Source organism: Carcharodon carcharias, chromosome 20 (genome assembly GCF_017639515.1).
Source record: "Carcharodon carcharias isolate sCarCar2 chromosome 20, sCarCar2.pri, whole genome shotgun sequence".
Taxonomy (NCBI): Eukaryota; Metazoa; Chordata; class Chondrichthyes; order Lamniformes; family Lamnidae; genus Carcharodon; species Carcharodon carcharias.
In genome coordinates this window covers 45,311,830-45,328,182 of record NC_054486.1, presented here as the reverse complement: position 1 = coordinate 45,328,182, position 16,353 = coordinate 45,311,830, and the positions used below count along the sequence as shown (strand labels likewise).

Here is a 16,353-nt window from a genome sequence, read left to right as displayed (position 1 = left end):
TGCAGCTAGAAGTTGGTTTCAGAAGATCTAGGTGCCTATTTTGTGTCTACAAATTTGGCGTGACATTGTGCCTGAAGACGCTTAAATTGAGGTTTAGTTGTCTAATCTGGTAAGGAGGACCTGGCATTTTAGCCCTGAGGGAAGGAGGCCCATGAAAGGCATAATTCAAGCCCAGTGGAAGGCAGTGCTACACCTCATTTATTTTCCTGCATGTGAGCTTTACTCCCAACTAGACATGCAGCGTTTTAATTACCCAACTGCTTAGAATACACACATGTATCCTATTTCAACACCTGCTTCACCCCGATTAAGGAATGTTTTCTGTAATCTCAATTGCATTCCATATAGTGGCTTACAAAGTGCATTCACGTTCACTACTTTCTTAAAAGGGAAGCGGCCCACAGCCAAAGACATACAAGGGTCACGTCAATCCCCTAAGATTACATCAGTCAGACTACTCAGAGCCTCCTGCTATAGGAAGGAAAAGTACAATGCCAAGATTGTAAGGGCAAACAAAAATAGGCACCAAGGATCATAAACAGTGGGAAGGTTGTCAAATTTGTTTTTGGTAAAATGTTCTACTCACTGATAAGATGTACTATAATGCTTTGAACCAAAATAGGAAAAATCTGCATGAATACCAGAATGATTTCTAAAAGAGTGCCTTGGCAGTTTTGGAGGAAAGCTACATGTTAGAAAGCAAATTATTTGAGTTTGTTACTAGATGGGCCAAGATATCAGGAAATACTCAGTAGGTCAGGCAGCATCTGTGGAGAGAGAGTTAACCTTTCAAACCTGAAAATTTAACTCCGTTTCTCTTTCCATTGATGCTACCTGACCTGCGAGTGTTCCCAGCATTTTCTTTTCTTTCTTTCAGATTTCCAGCAGCTGCAGTATTTTGCTTTTGTGCCAATAGTGTTAGTAGGGGAACATTTAGGTGACAATGCCCATTGTCATAAATTTTAGGTTGGCAATGGAAAAGGACAAGGAGCAATCCAGAGTAAGAATAGTTAACTGTGGGAAAGCCAACTTCAATGGGCTATGAATTGGATCTGGCCCAGATAAATTGCAATCAACGATTAGCAGGCAAAGCTGTAACTCAACAATGCGCTATCTTTAAAGAAGAGAGCTCAAGTGCAGTAACAGAGGTGAAATGTAGGGCAAACAAATCCAGAGCTCCCTGGATGATGAAAGAAATAGAGATTAAGATGAAACAGAAAAATTGTGCTTATGACAGATGCCAGGTGGATAATACAATTGAAAACCAAAAGGCTCAGAGGGGAATTAAAAAAAAACAAATGAGAAGCAAAGAGTGAGTGTGAGGGGAGACTGATAGTTAACATAGAAAGAATCCAAAAGTCTTCTATAGGCATGTGAATAGTAAAAGAATGGTAAAAGGAGTGGGGCAGATCAGGGACCAAAAGGGGATTTACGCATGGAGGCAGGAGGCATGGCTGAAGTATTAAATTCATACTTTGCATCAGTGTTTACCAAGGAAGAAGATGCTGTCCAGGTTTGGTGAAAGAGGAAATAGCTTAGACACAAGATGGGCTTAAAATTGATAAGGAGGTGGTATTAGATAGGCTGTGTGTACTTAGTTGATAAGGCACCAGGATTAGATGAGATGCATCCGAGGATACTAAAGAAAGTGAGTTGGAAATTGCAGAGGCACTGGCCATCATTTTCCAATCTTCCTTAAACTGAGGGGTGGTGCCAGAGGACTGTGGAGTTGCAAATGTTCTAGAGGTGAGCAAAGGTTATGGAGGGCAGCCAGAAAAGTGGAGCTAAGGCTACAATCGGATTAGCCGTGATCTTATTGAATAGGAGAGCAGTTTCAAGGAGCCAAATAGCGTACTTCTGCTCCTATTTTAATGATCATATGTTGCACCCTTGTTCAAAAAAGACAGATGAAATTTAGTGCAGAGAAATGTGAGGTGATTCATTTTGGTAGGAAGAATGCAGAGAGACCATATAAAACCAAGAATATAATTCTAAAGGGGGTGCAGGAGCAGAGGGATCTGAGCGTATATGTGCATGAATCAGTGAAGGTGGCCGGACAGGCTGAGAGAGCGTTTAATAAAGCATATGGCATCCTGGACTTCTTCAGCAGGGGCATAGAGTACAAAAGCAAGGAAGTTATGTTAAACCTGTATAAAACACTGGAGTATTGTGTCTAGTTCTGGGCACCGCACTTTAGGGAGGAAGTGAGGGCATTTGAAAGGGTGCAGAAAAGATTTGTAAGAATAGTGTCAGCAATTGAGAACTTCAGTTACATAGGAAGTTTCGAGAAGTAGGGACTGTTTTCCTTGAAGAAGAGAATGTTAAAAGGAGATTTGATAAAAGTATTCAAAATTATGAGGGGTCTGGATAGATTAGATAGGTGACGTTGGTAGAAAGATTGAGAACTGGAGGGCACAGGTTTAAGGTAATTGGTAGTAGAACCAATGGGGCTATTAGCAAAAATTTTTTCACACAGCGAGTGGTTCAGATCTGGAATGCACTGCCTGAGATTGTGTTGGAGGCAGTGTCAATTTTTTTTTAATTCATTCACGGGATGTGGGCTTCGCTGGCTGGGCCAGCATTTAATGCTCATCCCTAGTTGCCCTTGAGAAGGTGGTGGTGAGCTGCCGCCTTGAACTGCTACAGTCCATGTGGGGTGGGTACATCCACAGTGCTGTTAGGAAGGGAGTTGCAGGATTTTGACCCAGCGACAGTGAAGGAATGGCAATATATTTCCAAGTCAGTGAGTGACTTGGAGGGGAACTTCTAGGTGATGATGTTCCCATCTATCTGCTGCCCTTGTTCTTCTAGATGGGAGTGGTCGTGCGTTTGGAAGGTGCTGTTGAAGGAGCCTTGGTGAATTCCTGCAGTGCATCTTGTAGATGGTACACACTGCTGCTACTGTGCGTCGGTGGTGGAGGGAGTGAATGTTTGTGAATGTGGTGCCAATCAAGTGGGCTGCTTTGTTCTGGATGGTGTCAAGCTCCCTGAGTGTTGTGGGAGCTGCACTCATCCAGGCAAGCTGGGAATATTCCATCACACTCCTGACTTGTGCCTTGTAGATAGTGGACAGGCTTTGGGGAGTCAGAAGGTGAGTTACTCGTCGCGCTACTCCTAGCCCCTGACCTGCTCTTGTAGACACAGTATTTATATGGCTAGTCAAGTAGTCAAGTTAAGTTTCTGGTCAATGGTAACCCCAAGGATGTTGATAGTGGGGGATTCAGTGATGGTAATGCCATTGAACATCAAGGGGCGATGGTTGGATTCTCTGTTGTTGGAGATGGTCATTGCCTGGCGCACTTGTGTGGTGCGAATGCTACTTGCCACTTGTCAGCCCAAGTCTGGATATTGTCCAGGTCTTGCTATATTTGGACATGGACTGCTTCAGTATCTGAGGAGTCGCGAATGGTGCTGAACATTGTGCAATCATCAGCGAACATCCCCAGTTCTGACCTTATGATGGAAGGAAGGTCATTGATGAAGCAGCTGGAGATGGTTGGGCTGAGGACACTACATTGAGGAACTCCTGCAGTGATGTCCTGGAGCTGAGATGACTACAACCGCAATCATCTTCCTTTTATGCTAGGTATGTCTCCAACCAGTGGAGTGTTTTCCAGCTGATTCCCATTGACTCCAGTTTTGCTAGAGCTCCTTGGTGTCAAGGGCAGTCACTCTCACCTCAATCGGGAGTTCAGTTCTTTTATCCATGTTTGAACCAAGGCTGAAATGAGATCAGGAGCTGAGGCCCTGGCGGAATCCAAACTGGACAGCGAGCAAGCTTTTGCTGAGCAAGTGCCACTTGATAGCACTATTGTTGACCCTTTCCTTCACTTTACTGATGATTGAGAGTGGACTGATAGGGTAGTAATTGGCCAGGTTGGATTTGTCCTGCTTTTTTAGCACAGAACATACCTGGACAATTTTCCACATTGCTGGGTAGATGTCAGTGTTGTAGCTGTACTGGAAGCAAGTTCTGGAGCACAAGTCTTCAGTCCTATTACCGGAAGATTGTTAGGGCCCACAGACTTTGCAGTTTATTTGACTTTTACTTAACACATAGTATTAAACAGCAGTTACAGTGATGACATTCAAAACTGAGTTATATGCATAAGTTCAATCTGTATAATCCTGTGTAATTTTTATGGACTTCATATACACTATTTTAAATAAAATTATTCATGCTGCCTGACTTTGTACATAGGACCTCCTTTATAGACGAGCAAGGTCATTAGTGGATTATGAAAATGCAAACAAACTGCTGGATAAATCAAGAGCTAAAAATAAAGATGTGCTTCAAGCTGAGACCAATCAGCAGTTATGTTGTCAGAAATTTGAGAAACTTTCAGAGTCAGCAAAACAAGGTAAATGTTTTCCTGTCATTTAAATTTCAGAATTACATTTATAAGCAAAATCTTCACGTTGTTGGGCTACTCCTGAGAAGAGAGAGTTCTCAATCTCATTCTCTGGGCTATCGATTTAGTGGAGCAGCATAAAGCTAGAAGCTAAGGAGTGGTTGGTGAGGCCTTTGGTGGTTTGCCATGGGAGCGTCTATTGCTGTCTAAGGGGCTACAATGCCTGAATAGGAGGCACTCCCGCTCTGCCCCCGCCCCAAGCCAGAAGGGAGGCCACCAGGGTTCACTAAGCAGCCTCCCAATGTGGTCGAGGGCCCAAATGGTGCTGCTAAAATGCCAGCAGTGTCAGAAAAAATGACCACTTTCGTGGCTCACTTGGCCTCTGGGCAGGAAGGCCAGCCTGCACCTGCTCCAACGCTATTAAAATGGCATGGCAGCAGGAAGATGACAAGCGGTGCCCCCTCGCCACTCCCACCTCACACCTTCCCTTGCCATTTTATGTCGCCTTCTCCCTCTCTCCCACACCCTAGACTGCCCCCAGAGGGCTGGTAAAATCCAGCCCATGGTGCCTTTATTGACTGACATAATGATTGTATCTGCAGATTACTTAGGAGTGATTGGACTAATCTTCTAATTAAATCAGGAATGGATTATGTATTTGAGCATCTGTCCTTTGTTGTCTTGGTGATTAAAGATGTATTTGTCTTCCTTGAGATTATGTAGCCTTGATGATTAAACTTTGTTCCTAGAGCTTATAGACTTCAAAACTCGAAGAGTTGCAGCATTTCGAAAAAATCTTGTAGAATTGGCAGAATTGGAACTAAAGCATTCTAAGGTAATATTTTTGAAATATTAAATCCATTTAAGATCCTTCTAAGTTTAGAGCTTATGTTAAATGTATATTGATATTTAACATTTTTTAAATTTGAAGCACAGGAGCCAAATTTCATCATCCGTTATAACCTTTTGAAGGCTTTCATAAGTATCCCAAAACTATTGATTTGTCCCAAGTTCCTTTGACCATTATGCTCTGAATTATTCTGTCTTTGTTTCCAAACTCCACTTTTTTCAACAGTGTTGCAGATAATATCCCATCTGATACTTTTTTCCCTTCTGGAAAATCTTGTCCATCTGACCTAATAGGATTAAGAGTAAATAAGATGTTGCTGAAACAAGACCCTTGCTATGCATTGTTTCATTACTCTGTATCATCTGCTCGCTGTATGAGTATGAACCTGTTTGACCGCATTTATATATTAAAATCTGGCTTACTGCAAGTAGAAAGTAGGCAGTAGCAGAAATCTGTAGTTTATGTCACTAACAGACTTAACTTGCACCTCTTCTGATACGAAACTAACAATATGCAGTTTTGCAATTTCTTCTAGTAATACCAGGCTAGCATCAACAATTTAAAAATGTAATGTGATATTTCCTCAACTTGTTTCCAATCAGAATTTTCCCATGCCAAAACAGCACTGATTAGTCTATCGTTGTGATTGTGACCATAATGCTCTATCCCTTCTCATTTTTCTCAGCCTGTCTGCAGCCTTTCACGTGGTTGACCACACCATCCTAAAATCATAAAAAATAGAAACAGGCATAGGCGATTCAGCCCATCAAGCCTGCTCCACCATCCAATGAGATCATGGCTGATCTGATTGTGGCCTTAATTCTACTTTTCCGCCTGCCACCTCCCTCTGCATAACCATTGACTCCTTTGCAGATCAAAAATCTGTCCAGCTTACCCTTTAATATATTCAATGACCCAGCCTCCACTGGTCTCAGGGGAAGAGAATTCCAAAGACCAATGACCCTCTGAGAGAAGAAACTCTTCTTCATCGCAGTCTTAAATTGGAGACCCCTTATTTTTAAACTGTGCTTCCAAGCTCTAGATTCCCCCACGAGGTGAAACATTCTAGCTGCATCTAACCTATCAAGCCCCCCCTCAGGATCTTATGCCTCAATAAGATCACCTTTCATTCTTCTATACTCCAATGAGTATAGGCCTAACTTGTTCAGCCTTTCCACATAAGATGATGCCATCATCCCAGGAATCAGCCTAGTGGCCGTTCACTGAACTGCTTCCAATGCAAGTATATCCCTCCCTAACAAGGAGACCAAAATTGTACACAGTATTCTAGTTGTGGCCTCACCAACAGTTTTAGCACATTTCCCTACTTATACATTCCCATCCCCCTTGCAATAAAGGCCAACATTTCATTTGCTTTCCTAATTACTTCCTGTATCTACATACTATTTGTGATTCATGTACAGGACACCCAGATCCCTCTGTACCACAGCAATCTGCAGTATCTCTCTCCATTGAAATATTCTGCTTTTATATTCTTCATGCCAAACCTCACATTTTTTCCACATTATACTCCACCTGCCAAAGTTTTACCCAGTCACAACTTATCTAAGTACTGAGATTGCTGAAAGAAAGAGACGTTCTTAGCACATTGGACAACATTTGCTAAATAATCCTCAATGTGCTAAGAATTATGCTGACAATTGTCAGTCGGGCTCACAGTGTGGTGTATTTGCGTGTACTGGAAGCTACATATATTAATACACAGACAGAAAGAACATGTACATACATTGTGCCTGTTGCAGCTGAACAAAATAAGTGACAGCCATTCACTGACTCACTCCTCAGGACAATGCCTTGACCAATCAGGGTCGAGCTGCCTGGTTTAAATTTCAAACAACGCTTGGCAGTTAATTGTTAGTCACCATCAATGATGCATTCTCCATGGCAACACCATTTGCCAACCAATCAGCACATTATTCACATACAGTATAAATTGTTTTCCCCCTTATATTGGCATTCTTGCGAATGTCCTGATGAGTGCAAGACGAAAAGCTTAGACATGTCTCTTTTTTCAGCAATACTCAAGTTCTGTGCTATCAAACAACTACTTATATCCCTTTGTAGACTCTTTTTAACCTCCCAACCATCTTTCCTACCTATCATTGTATTGTCAGCATATTTGGCTGTAATACAATTGGTTTCAATTCATCTAAATCATTAATATATAGATTGTACATAATTGAGGTCCCAGCACTGATCCCTGTGGCACTCCACTCTTTACAGTTTCCCAACCTGAAAATGATCCATTTATCCCGACTCATTTTCCTGTTAATTAGCCAATCCTCCATCCATGCTAATACAACACCAAAACACCTTCTATGTGGCAACTTATTGAATACCTTTGGAAATCCAAATACACTACATCTGCTGATACCCCTTTAGCACCCAACTTGTTACATCCTCAAAGAACCCTAATAAATTTGTCAAATACAATTTCCCTTTTACAAAACCATTTTTGACTCTGCCTGATTGTATTATGGTTTCCTAAATGTCCTGTGACTCCCTCCTTAATAATGGATTCTTGCATTTTCTCATTGACAAATCATAACCTAATAAGCCTGCTTTCTGTCTCTCTCTTTTCTGAATAGAGCTGTTACATTTGTGGTTTTCCAATCTGCTAGGACCTTTCCAGAATCTAGAAAAATTTTGTTAATTACAACCGCTGCATCCATTATCTCTGTAGCCACTTCTTTTAAGACCCAGGATGCAGGCCATTGGGTGCAAGGGGCTTGTCAGCCTTTTGTCTCATTTGTTTTCCCAGTACATTTTCCCTAGTGATTGTTTAAGATTGAGCCTTAAACATTCACTCCCTCCACTACTGGCCACTACTCCCACTACTGTCCTAGGTTAGAGAAAAGAAACCTGACTTGCCAATCACCTAAGATAAAAGCAAAAAACTGCAGGTGCTGGAAATCCAAAACAAAAACAAAAATACCTGGAAAAACTCAGGTCTGGCAGCATCTGCGGAGAGGAACACAGTTAACATTTCGAGTCCGAATGATCCTTCAACAGAACTAAGTAAAAATAGAAGTGAGGTGAAGTATTAGCTGGTTTGGGGGGCGGTGTGGGACAAGTAGAGCTGGATAGAGGGCCAGTGATAGGTGGAGATAGCCAAAAGATGTCACAGACAAAAGGACAAAGAGGCGTTGAAGGTGGTGATATTATCTAAGGAATATAAGGAATAAGGGTACAAAGCAAGACAAGCAAGGTACAGATAGCCCAGGTGGGGTGGGGTGAAGGAATCGAAAAAAGCTAAAAGATAGAGATAAAACAATGGATGGAAATACATTTAAAAATAATGGAAATAGGTGGGAAAAGAAAAATCTATATAAATTATTGGGAAAAAGGGGGGGGATCGGAAAGGGGGTGGGGCTGGAGGAGAATGTTCATGATCTAAAATTGTTGAACTCAATATTCAGTCCGGAAGGCTGTAAAGTGCCTAGTTGGAAGATGAGGTGCTGTTCCTCCAGTTTGCGTTGAGCTTCAATGGAACAATACAGCAGGCCAAGGACGGGCATGTGGGCATGAGAGCAGGGTGGTGTGTTGAAATGGTAAGCGACAGGAAGGTCTGGGTAATGCTTGCGGACAGACCGAAGGTGTTCTGCGAAGCGGTCACCCAGTCTGAGTTTGTTTCCTCCAATGTAGAGGAAACTGCATTGGGAGCAACGAATGCAGTAGACTAAATTGAGGGAAGTGCAAGTGAAATGCTGCTTCACTTGAAAGGAGTGTTTGAGCCCTTGGACGGTGAGGAGAGGGGAAGTAAAGGGGCAGGTGTTGCACCTGCGGTTGCATGGGAAGGTGCAGTGGGAGGGGGTTGAGGTGTAGGGGGTGATGGAGGAGATTTGCTTCCAATTTCCACCCTTCCATCATTTTCACATGGTCCATCTCTGACACTTCCCTTCCCTTCCTTGACTTCTCTGTCTCAATTTCTGGTGATAGACTGTCCACTAATATCCAATACAAGCCTACCGACTCCCACAGCTACCTCGACTACAGTTCCTCACACCCCGCTTCCTGTAAGGACTCCATCCCATTCTCTCAGTTCCTTCGCCTCCATTGCATCTGTTTTGATGATGCCATTTTCAAAAACAGTTCCTCTGACATGTCTTTCTTCCTTCCTTAACCAAGGTTTTCCACCCACGGTGGTTAACAGGGCCCTCAACCGTGTCTGGCCCATCTCCCGCACATCTGCCCTCACACCTTCCTCTCCCTCCCAGAAACATGATAGGGTCCCCCTCGTCCTCACTTATCACCCCACCAGTCTCCACATTCAAAGGATCATCCTCCGCCTTTTCTGCCAACTCCAGCATGATGCCACCACCAAACACATCTTCCCTTCACACCCCCCCCCAGCGGCATTCCGCAGGGATCGTTCCCTCCGGGACACCCTGGTCCATTCCTCCATCACCCCTTCACCTCAACCCCCTCCCATGGCACCTTCCCATGCAACCGCAGAAGGTGCAACACCTACCCCTTTACTTCCCCTCTCCTCATGGTCCAAGGGCCCAACACTCCTTTCAAGTGAAGCAGCATTTCACTTGCACTTCCCTCAATTTAGTCTACTACATTCGTTGCTTCCGATGCGGTTTCCTCTACATTGGAGGGACCAAATGCAGACTGGGTGACCGCTTCGCAGAACACCTTCGGTCTGTCCGCAAGCATTACCCAGACCTCCCTGTCGCTTGCCATTTCAACACTCCACCCTGCTCTCATGCCCACATGTCCATCCTTGGCCTGCTGCATTGTTCCAGTGAAGCTCAACGCACACTGGAGGAACAGCACCTCATCTTCCGACTAGGCACTTTACAGCCTTCCGGACTGAATATTGAGTTCAACAGTTTTAGATCACGAACTCTCTCCTCCATCCCCACCCCCTTTCCGATTCCCCCCCCGCCTTTTTTTCACAATAATTTATATAGATTTTTCTTTTCCCGCCTACTTCCATTATTTTTAAATGTGTTTCCATCCATTGTTTTATCTCTACCTTTTAGCCTTTTTTGATTCCTTCACCCCACCCCACCTCCCTCGGGCTATCTATACCTTGCTTGTCCTGCTTTCTACCCTTAATTAGCACATTCCTTAGATAATATCACCACCTTCAACACCTCTTTTGTCCTTTTGTCTGTGACATCTTTTGGTTATCTCCACCTATCACTGGCCCTCTATCCAGCGCTACTTGTACCACCACCACCACCACCACTTAAACCAGCTTATATTTCACCTCACTTCTATTTTTACTTAGTTCTGTTGAAGGGTCATTCGGATTCGAAATGTTATCTGTGTTCCTCTCTGCCGATGCTGCCAGACCTGCTGAGCTTTTCCAGGTATTTTTGTTTTTGTTTTGCCAATCACCTACCTGCTCACCTAATTCACAACTCTGGGCTCTATTTCTCAGGTCTTGGTGTCTTTGGCTCCCTCTCAAACCACTCCTTTTTTTGTAAAAGACCAAAGAGCTCCTCCCCCCTCACTGTATCAAATTTCCTCACTCATCAAATTCCCAGAGTTAAGTACTCAACCTTGTTGCACTCAGACAAAGCTGCACCTTCATTCTACAATGCCTCTCCTCCGTTGCCCAGCTGAGCCAACTGCCCTTACCTGGTTCAATTCTTAGCTATCTAGTTGGAGCCAGAGAATCTCTTGCAGTGGCATCTCTTCTCACTCCTGCACTGTTACTTCTGTATCCCCCCCAAGGATCTGTTCTGGACTCCCCCACTTTGCTCCTTGGCATCATCATCTGAAGACAGAGCATCAGGTTCTCGCATATACTGTCGATGCCCAGCTCTACCTCGCCACAACTTCGATTGACCACTCAACTGCCTCTGTGTTGTCAGCCTGCTTGTCCCATATCCCAGTCCCAGATAAGCATAAATTTCCTCCAGTGAAATATCGAGGATGCCAAAGACATTGTCTTTGACAGCAGCAAAGAGCACATACAGGAAATCTGAAATAAAAACCGGAAATGCTGGAAATACTCAGTAAGTCAGGCAGGATCTGTGGAGAGAAACAAAGTTAACGTTTAAGATCAATTATCCTTCGTCAGAAGTTCTTTGATCATCTGCAGCTATGAACAATAGCTTCAAGCACATTGCTAAGTTTCTGGCAAAAGCAACAGCTATTTTATAACCTTGCATCAATTTTCTGAACATACCTTTTTTTTAAATTATCTGTTCCCTGCCTCTATTTATTCAAACTCCCTTATTCTTCCTCTTCTTTTTATCCATCTCTGTGAAACAAATTGAGTGTAGATGCTTCAGGCGGGCAAACCTAAATGGAAGTAAACTGTGATTAGTCAGGTTATGATTATAGTGTACTATATGCTCATTGCACCAAACGGTCCTTGCCTTTTTTAGAAAAGCACCAAGATTTCCAAATCAAAAACACTGGGAGAAGGTAAATGAACCAGGCCATAACCCACAAAAATATTGTTTCAATTTTGTTGCAAAGACTGCTTTACTTAAGAAATAAAAAATTGCATTGCCTTCAATAGTTGAACTGTGCATATTGCAATATTAGAAAAATCTTCAGTTCTTGCATGAGATTTTTTTTGCAATAAGTGCTATGCACAGTGACATTTTTGAGATTGATTAAGAGTGAGTAGTTTTTGTTTTTTTGGGATTTGTGTGTATGCATTTCCTATATATGTGTTCACTTATTCTATGCCGAGGTGACAGGATCATAGCTGGTTAAATGTTTAAGAGTTGGTCTCTTGCATAGTTTTCATCATTCTTAAATTTAAATCACACTTGTAAGTTAAGTATTCGCATCCTAAACAGGAGTCAAAATAGTTTTTGAGGGTTCTTGAGATTTTTGGGGGCTACTTTGTAATTCTCACTAATTCCTTTATTTGGTGATGCAGCCACATAGTAAAATTACCTTCTCTATTTGTGTTGACATGAGGTACTTGGACTCGCACAGAAGCAGAATTCACCAATATCCTCAATAATTGTCACCCCTCCATTAAACTTAAAGCCACAACACACAAGGAAAGCATTAATTTCCTAGACACAGTATTTAAATTGGCACAAGACAACAGGCATAAGTTGGCAACAAAAGTTTTTGTTTCAAAATACCTGACACACTTCTGCACACAAAAGCCATCACTGTAAACACATCTGTTTTGGACTGGTGAGGTGACAGCTAATGCATTTTCATTACATTTACAGAAAGTTGGAAGATTTTAACCAGACATTACTACCTTTTTTACTGTATCTGAGATCTCAGTCTCAGATTTAAACTTAACAATTGATCTAACATTGATATTGATCTAGCTGCAGTTGCTGTTTGTGGAAAAGTTCCAAACTTCTACCACCCTTTGTGTATAGTTTCTAATTTTTAGATTATGCCCCCTAGTCCTAGATTCCCCTAAATTAATTGATCATTTACTTCATTGCATTTCCCTCATTGCAACAGTGACTACACTTCCAAAGAATACATTACAGTTAATAAATACTATGATGTCCTAAGGTGATTAAAAAGTACTATTAAAATGCAAGTCATTCATTACTTTTTGGGATCTCAGTATATGTAAAATGGTTCATGTTTGCCTCTAACACAGTCACTGCACCTCAAGCAATTCACCCCTTTGAGATGTGATAACCCATAAATGCAAATCTTTCTTATGAAATAAAACTGCTTGGTATTAAATTATCCAATTAACGCTGTGCTCATTATAATAGCATCTGCTGCATTTTTTCCCCCTACAGTAGCTCCTGAATTTACATATCCTTAAGCTAGAGACTCCACATTCATTTGTAAGGAATTCATTACTTCAGCGACTTCAAGTTTCCCTGGCTTCCAGTTAGCTGAGTATTTCTTTGTGGACATGTTTTAAACTGTTCTCTTCCCCCGGCAGCCTCGCTTCCACTATTTCACCCCCCACCTCCTCCCCCAGCCTCTCTGATCATCGCCTCTCCAGAGGTCAGGCTGATGCACTGCCACTCATCTTCCCACTGCTAGCTGCTCCTCCAATCACAGGCTGTTTCTTTCCCATATTTGCTGAGCCTTTCAGCAGCAAGCGCGAGAAAGAAACTGTGATTGGAGGAGCAGCTTCTCACAGATTATTCAGTTTCATGTACGGGGGTGGCTTTTCTTTCATTGCTTGCCCCCATGATTCAATTTTCCAGGGTTTTTTGGGCACTTTCAAGGGCGAATTCACCCACCGCTCCCTTTAATTTTGAATACTGATCCTAAACATCTGTGTCTCTCGGATCTTTGTTATCTAATCTCCTTAAATATCATTGAGTATTTTAAGAAACATGAAACTGTATTTATAAGTGAATAGCACAAAGTATTGCCTAACTTTGGCATGATTTGCAAAATTTATATTCCGACCGTGTATGATTGCATCAAATTAGATGTGTTATATTTGCTCAAGATTCTAGCAAAGTGATTTAATTTGTTTCTTATCCACAGGGACACTTGCAGTTGCTGCAGAGCTGCCTTGTAGCACTTAAAGGTGACAACTAAGTGCTTTATGATTGTTACATTGACAAGGGCTGTATACACCAAGTCTAAAAAGGAGAGAAGCTTTCATGGCTCCATGGAGAAGATTTACAGCCAGGGTGTTACATGTATTTCAGAAAGAAACAACAGCACTACACCTGACTAGAAAAGAGAAACTTCAGTGCAGAAAACCCAATTCTGAGATGCCACATAGCACGTCATTTGTATTTGATTCTCCAGAAACCAAAATATTTTCTTCAGCAGTTGCCAATATCTTCAAGAATATTGTATATTTGGTTGCCAACTTTATTCATTTTTACAATTATCAAAGGCTGAATTACAATGTTTTTTAAGAAATAATAAATAATATCATATAGATGTATTCAATATTGTCTCACAATGCATTGTTTGACATTTAGTGCTATTCCAACATCCTAATATGACAATTAGTCTTCATTTTTATATTAATAACACTTAAGTTTTCAACTAAGATTTATGTTATAATTGATTTTAGTTTCTAAATCAAATTATAAGTATAACTGCCTTAAACTTGTAGAATGATTCCTAACCATTGTAAAATAAACTGGTAAATGAGAGAATATTTTCATACCTTGATTTATTAACTTATTTGCTGCCTATATGGGTAAGCCTGTTGTTCTCTACTGATAATTTAGCTGCAGTTTGATAAACACAAAACACCCGCTGCAGGATCCCTGTTAGATTGCATTCTGCCCCAACAGAAAGAGCAGCTTTTGGAGGATGTCTGTATAATCAAAATGTGATTTTATTTTTATTGAACTGTACAATTCTAGTTCTTCCATCATCCCATTTTTGCTTTTCTAATAAGGCCTGGAATTTGATAACCCAATCAAGACTAGTAAAGCTTACTCATTCTGCTAAGTAATGTCTGCCAAACCAGGAACTTCAAACTAGATTTCTAGGTGCTAAAGTAGCTGACATATAAATAATTTTGTTATGCTGCAATATTTGAGTAATTCTGTGCATCACTGAACATAAAGCAACGTGTAGTGAATTTTAAACTGCCCCTTTTAAGAGAGTGATGTACTTAATTGGTGGTGGAAGAATGCCATCACCAAGAACCTGTCAAATGAACAGTCTTTAAAAAAAAAAGCACAATATTTCTGCCGTATTAGGGATACTTTAGAATGTTATCCGCTGTTTAAACTTGTACTTAAAGTTTACTTCAGTGTGCCAGTATGTTTCTGGTTTGAGACTTGTATTTATCACCACAAACCTCTGCACCCTACAGTGTTATATAAGTCAAATAGTCTCACTAGATAGAATCCAAATTTGGAAGGAGAAAAACTGTAACTTTATCGTATTGCTGAATGTTTTTTCACAGTTCCAATGGACAAAGTAAGACATTTTCACATGTTCCCTTCACTAAAAATTTGATAAGCAAGTGGGTGAAAGTTTATCGGGATGGGTGGAAATGTGGAGTTGAGGTTACAATCAGATCAGCCATGATCCCATTGAATGGCGGAGCAGGCTCGAAGGCCCGAATGGCCTACTCCTCATTTGTACGTACGTTATGTTTGCAGTGTTTAAACATAGTTTAATTGAACATAATCTACACAAACTTGCATGCACAATCTCGGCAATGACCACTAACAACTTGGTTTTATTCTTTCACGGGATGTGGGCATCACTGACTGGGCCAGCATTTGTTGCCCATCCCTAATTGCCCTTGAGAAGGTGGTGGTAAGCCACTTTCTTGAAATGTTGCAGTCCATGTGGTGCAGGTTACATCCACAGTGCTGTTAGGAAGGGAGTTCCAGGATTTTGACCCAGTGACAGTGAAAGAACAGCGATATATTTCCAAGTCAGGATGGTGTGTCTTGGAGAGCGATTGCAGGTGCTGGTGTTCCCGTGCATCAGCTGCCCTTGCCCTTCTAAGTAATTGATATCACAGGTTTGGAAGGTGCTGTTGTAGGAGCCTTAGTGAGTTTGTGCAATGCTTCTTACCGATGGTACACATGGCTGCCACTGTCCCCGTGGTGGGGGGAGTGACTTTAAATTGATGGGCTGTTGATTAAGCGGGCTGTTTTGTCTTGAATGGTGTCGTACTTCTTGAGTGTTGTTGGAGCTGCACTCATTCAGACAAGTGGGAGTATATTCCTCCACATTCTTGATTTATAGAATCATAGAAATTTACAGCCACATTCAGACAACTATGTTTCTGCTGGCTGAATAAAGCCATCCAGCCTAATCCTTCCAGCTCAGTCTGTAGCCTTGTAGGTTATAACATTTCAATTGCATATCCAAGTACTTTTTAAAAGTTATGAGGGTTTCTTCTTCTACCATTTTTTTCATATCCCCTGTAAACCTCTTACCCTAAGTCTATGCCCCCTGGTTATGGAACCAAGGGGAATAGGGCCTTCTTATCCACTCTATCTAGACCACTCAATTTTATAAAATCCAAATGGGTCCCTGTTCCAAAGAAAACACCAACCTACGCAATATTTCCTCATAACTAAAATTCTCCAGTTAAGGCACCATCCTTGTAAAGCATCTCTCTACTAGTGCAATCATATTTTTCCTATAGTATGGTGACCCATAGTGCCTTGTGGATGGTTGGTAGTTTTTGGGGGACTTGGACTGATTTGCACTCCACAGAATTCCCAATTCTGGACTGCTCTTATAGCCACAGTATTTATATGGCTGATC

General features: G+C 41.7%; 1 protein-coding gene across 5 annotated transcripts in view; it reads left to right on the top strand.

Moving 5' to 3' along the window:
* Positions 1–14,261, top strand: part of snx6 (sorting nexin 6) — a 54,818-nt gene extending 40,557 nt beyond the window's left edge. For all 5 annotated transcript variants that reach the window (XM_041214411.1, XM_041214410.1, XM_041214409.1 and 2 more), the window contains 3 exons: positions 4,202–4,361; positions 5,102–5,187; positions 13,636–14,261. In XM_041214411.1, the coding sequence (XP_041070345.1) occupies positions 4,202–4,361; positions 5,102–5,187; positions 13,636–13,689 (300 nt within the window). In that variant the 3' untranslated portion in view covers positions 13,690–14,261. The remainder of the gene's footprint in view (positions 1–4,201; positions 4,362–5,101; positions 5,188–13,635) is intronic.
* Positions 14,262–16,353: the final 2,092 nt, after the last annotated feature.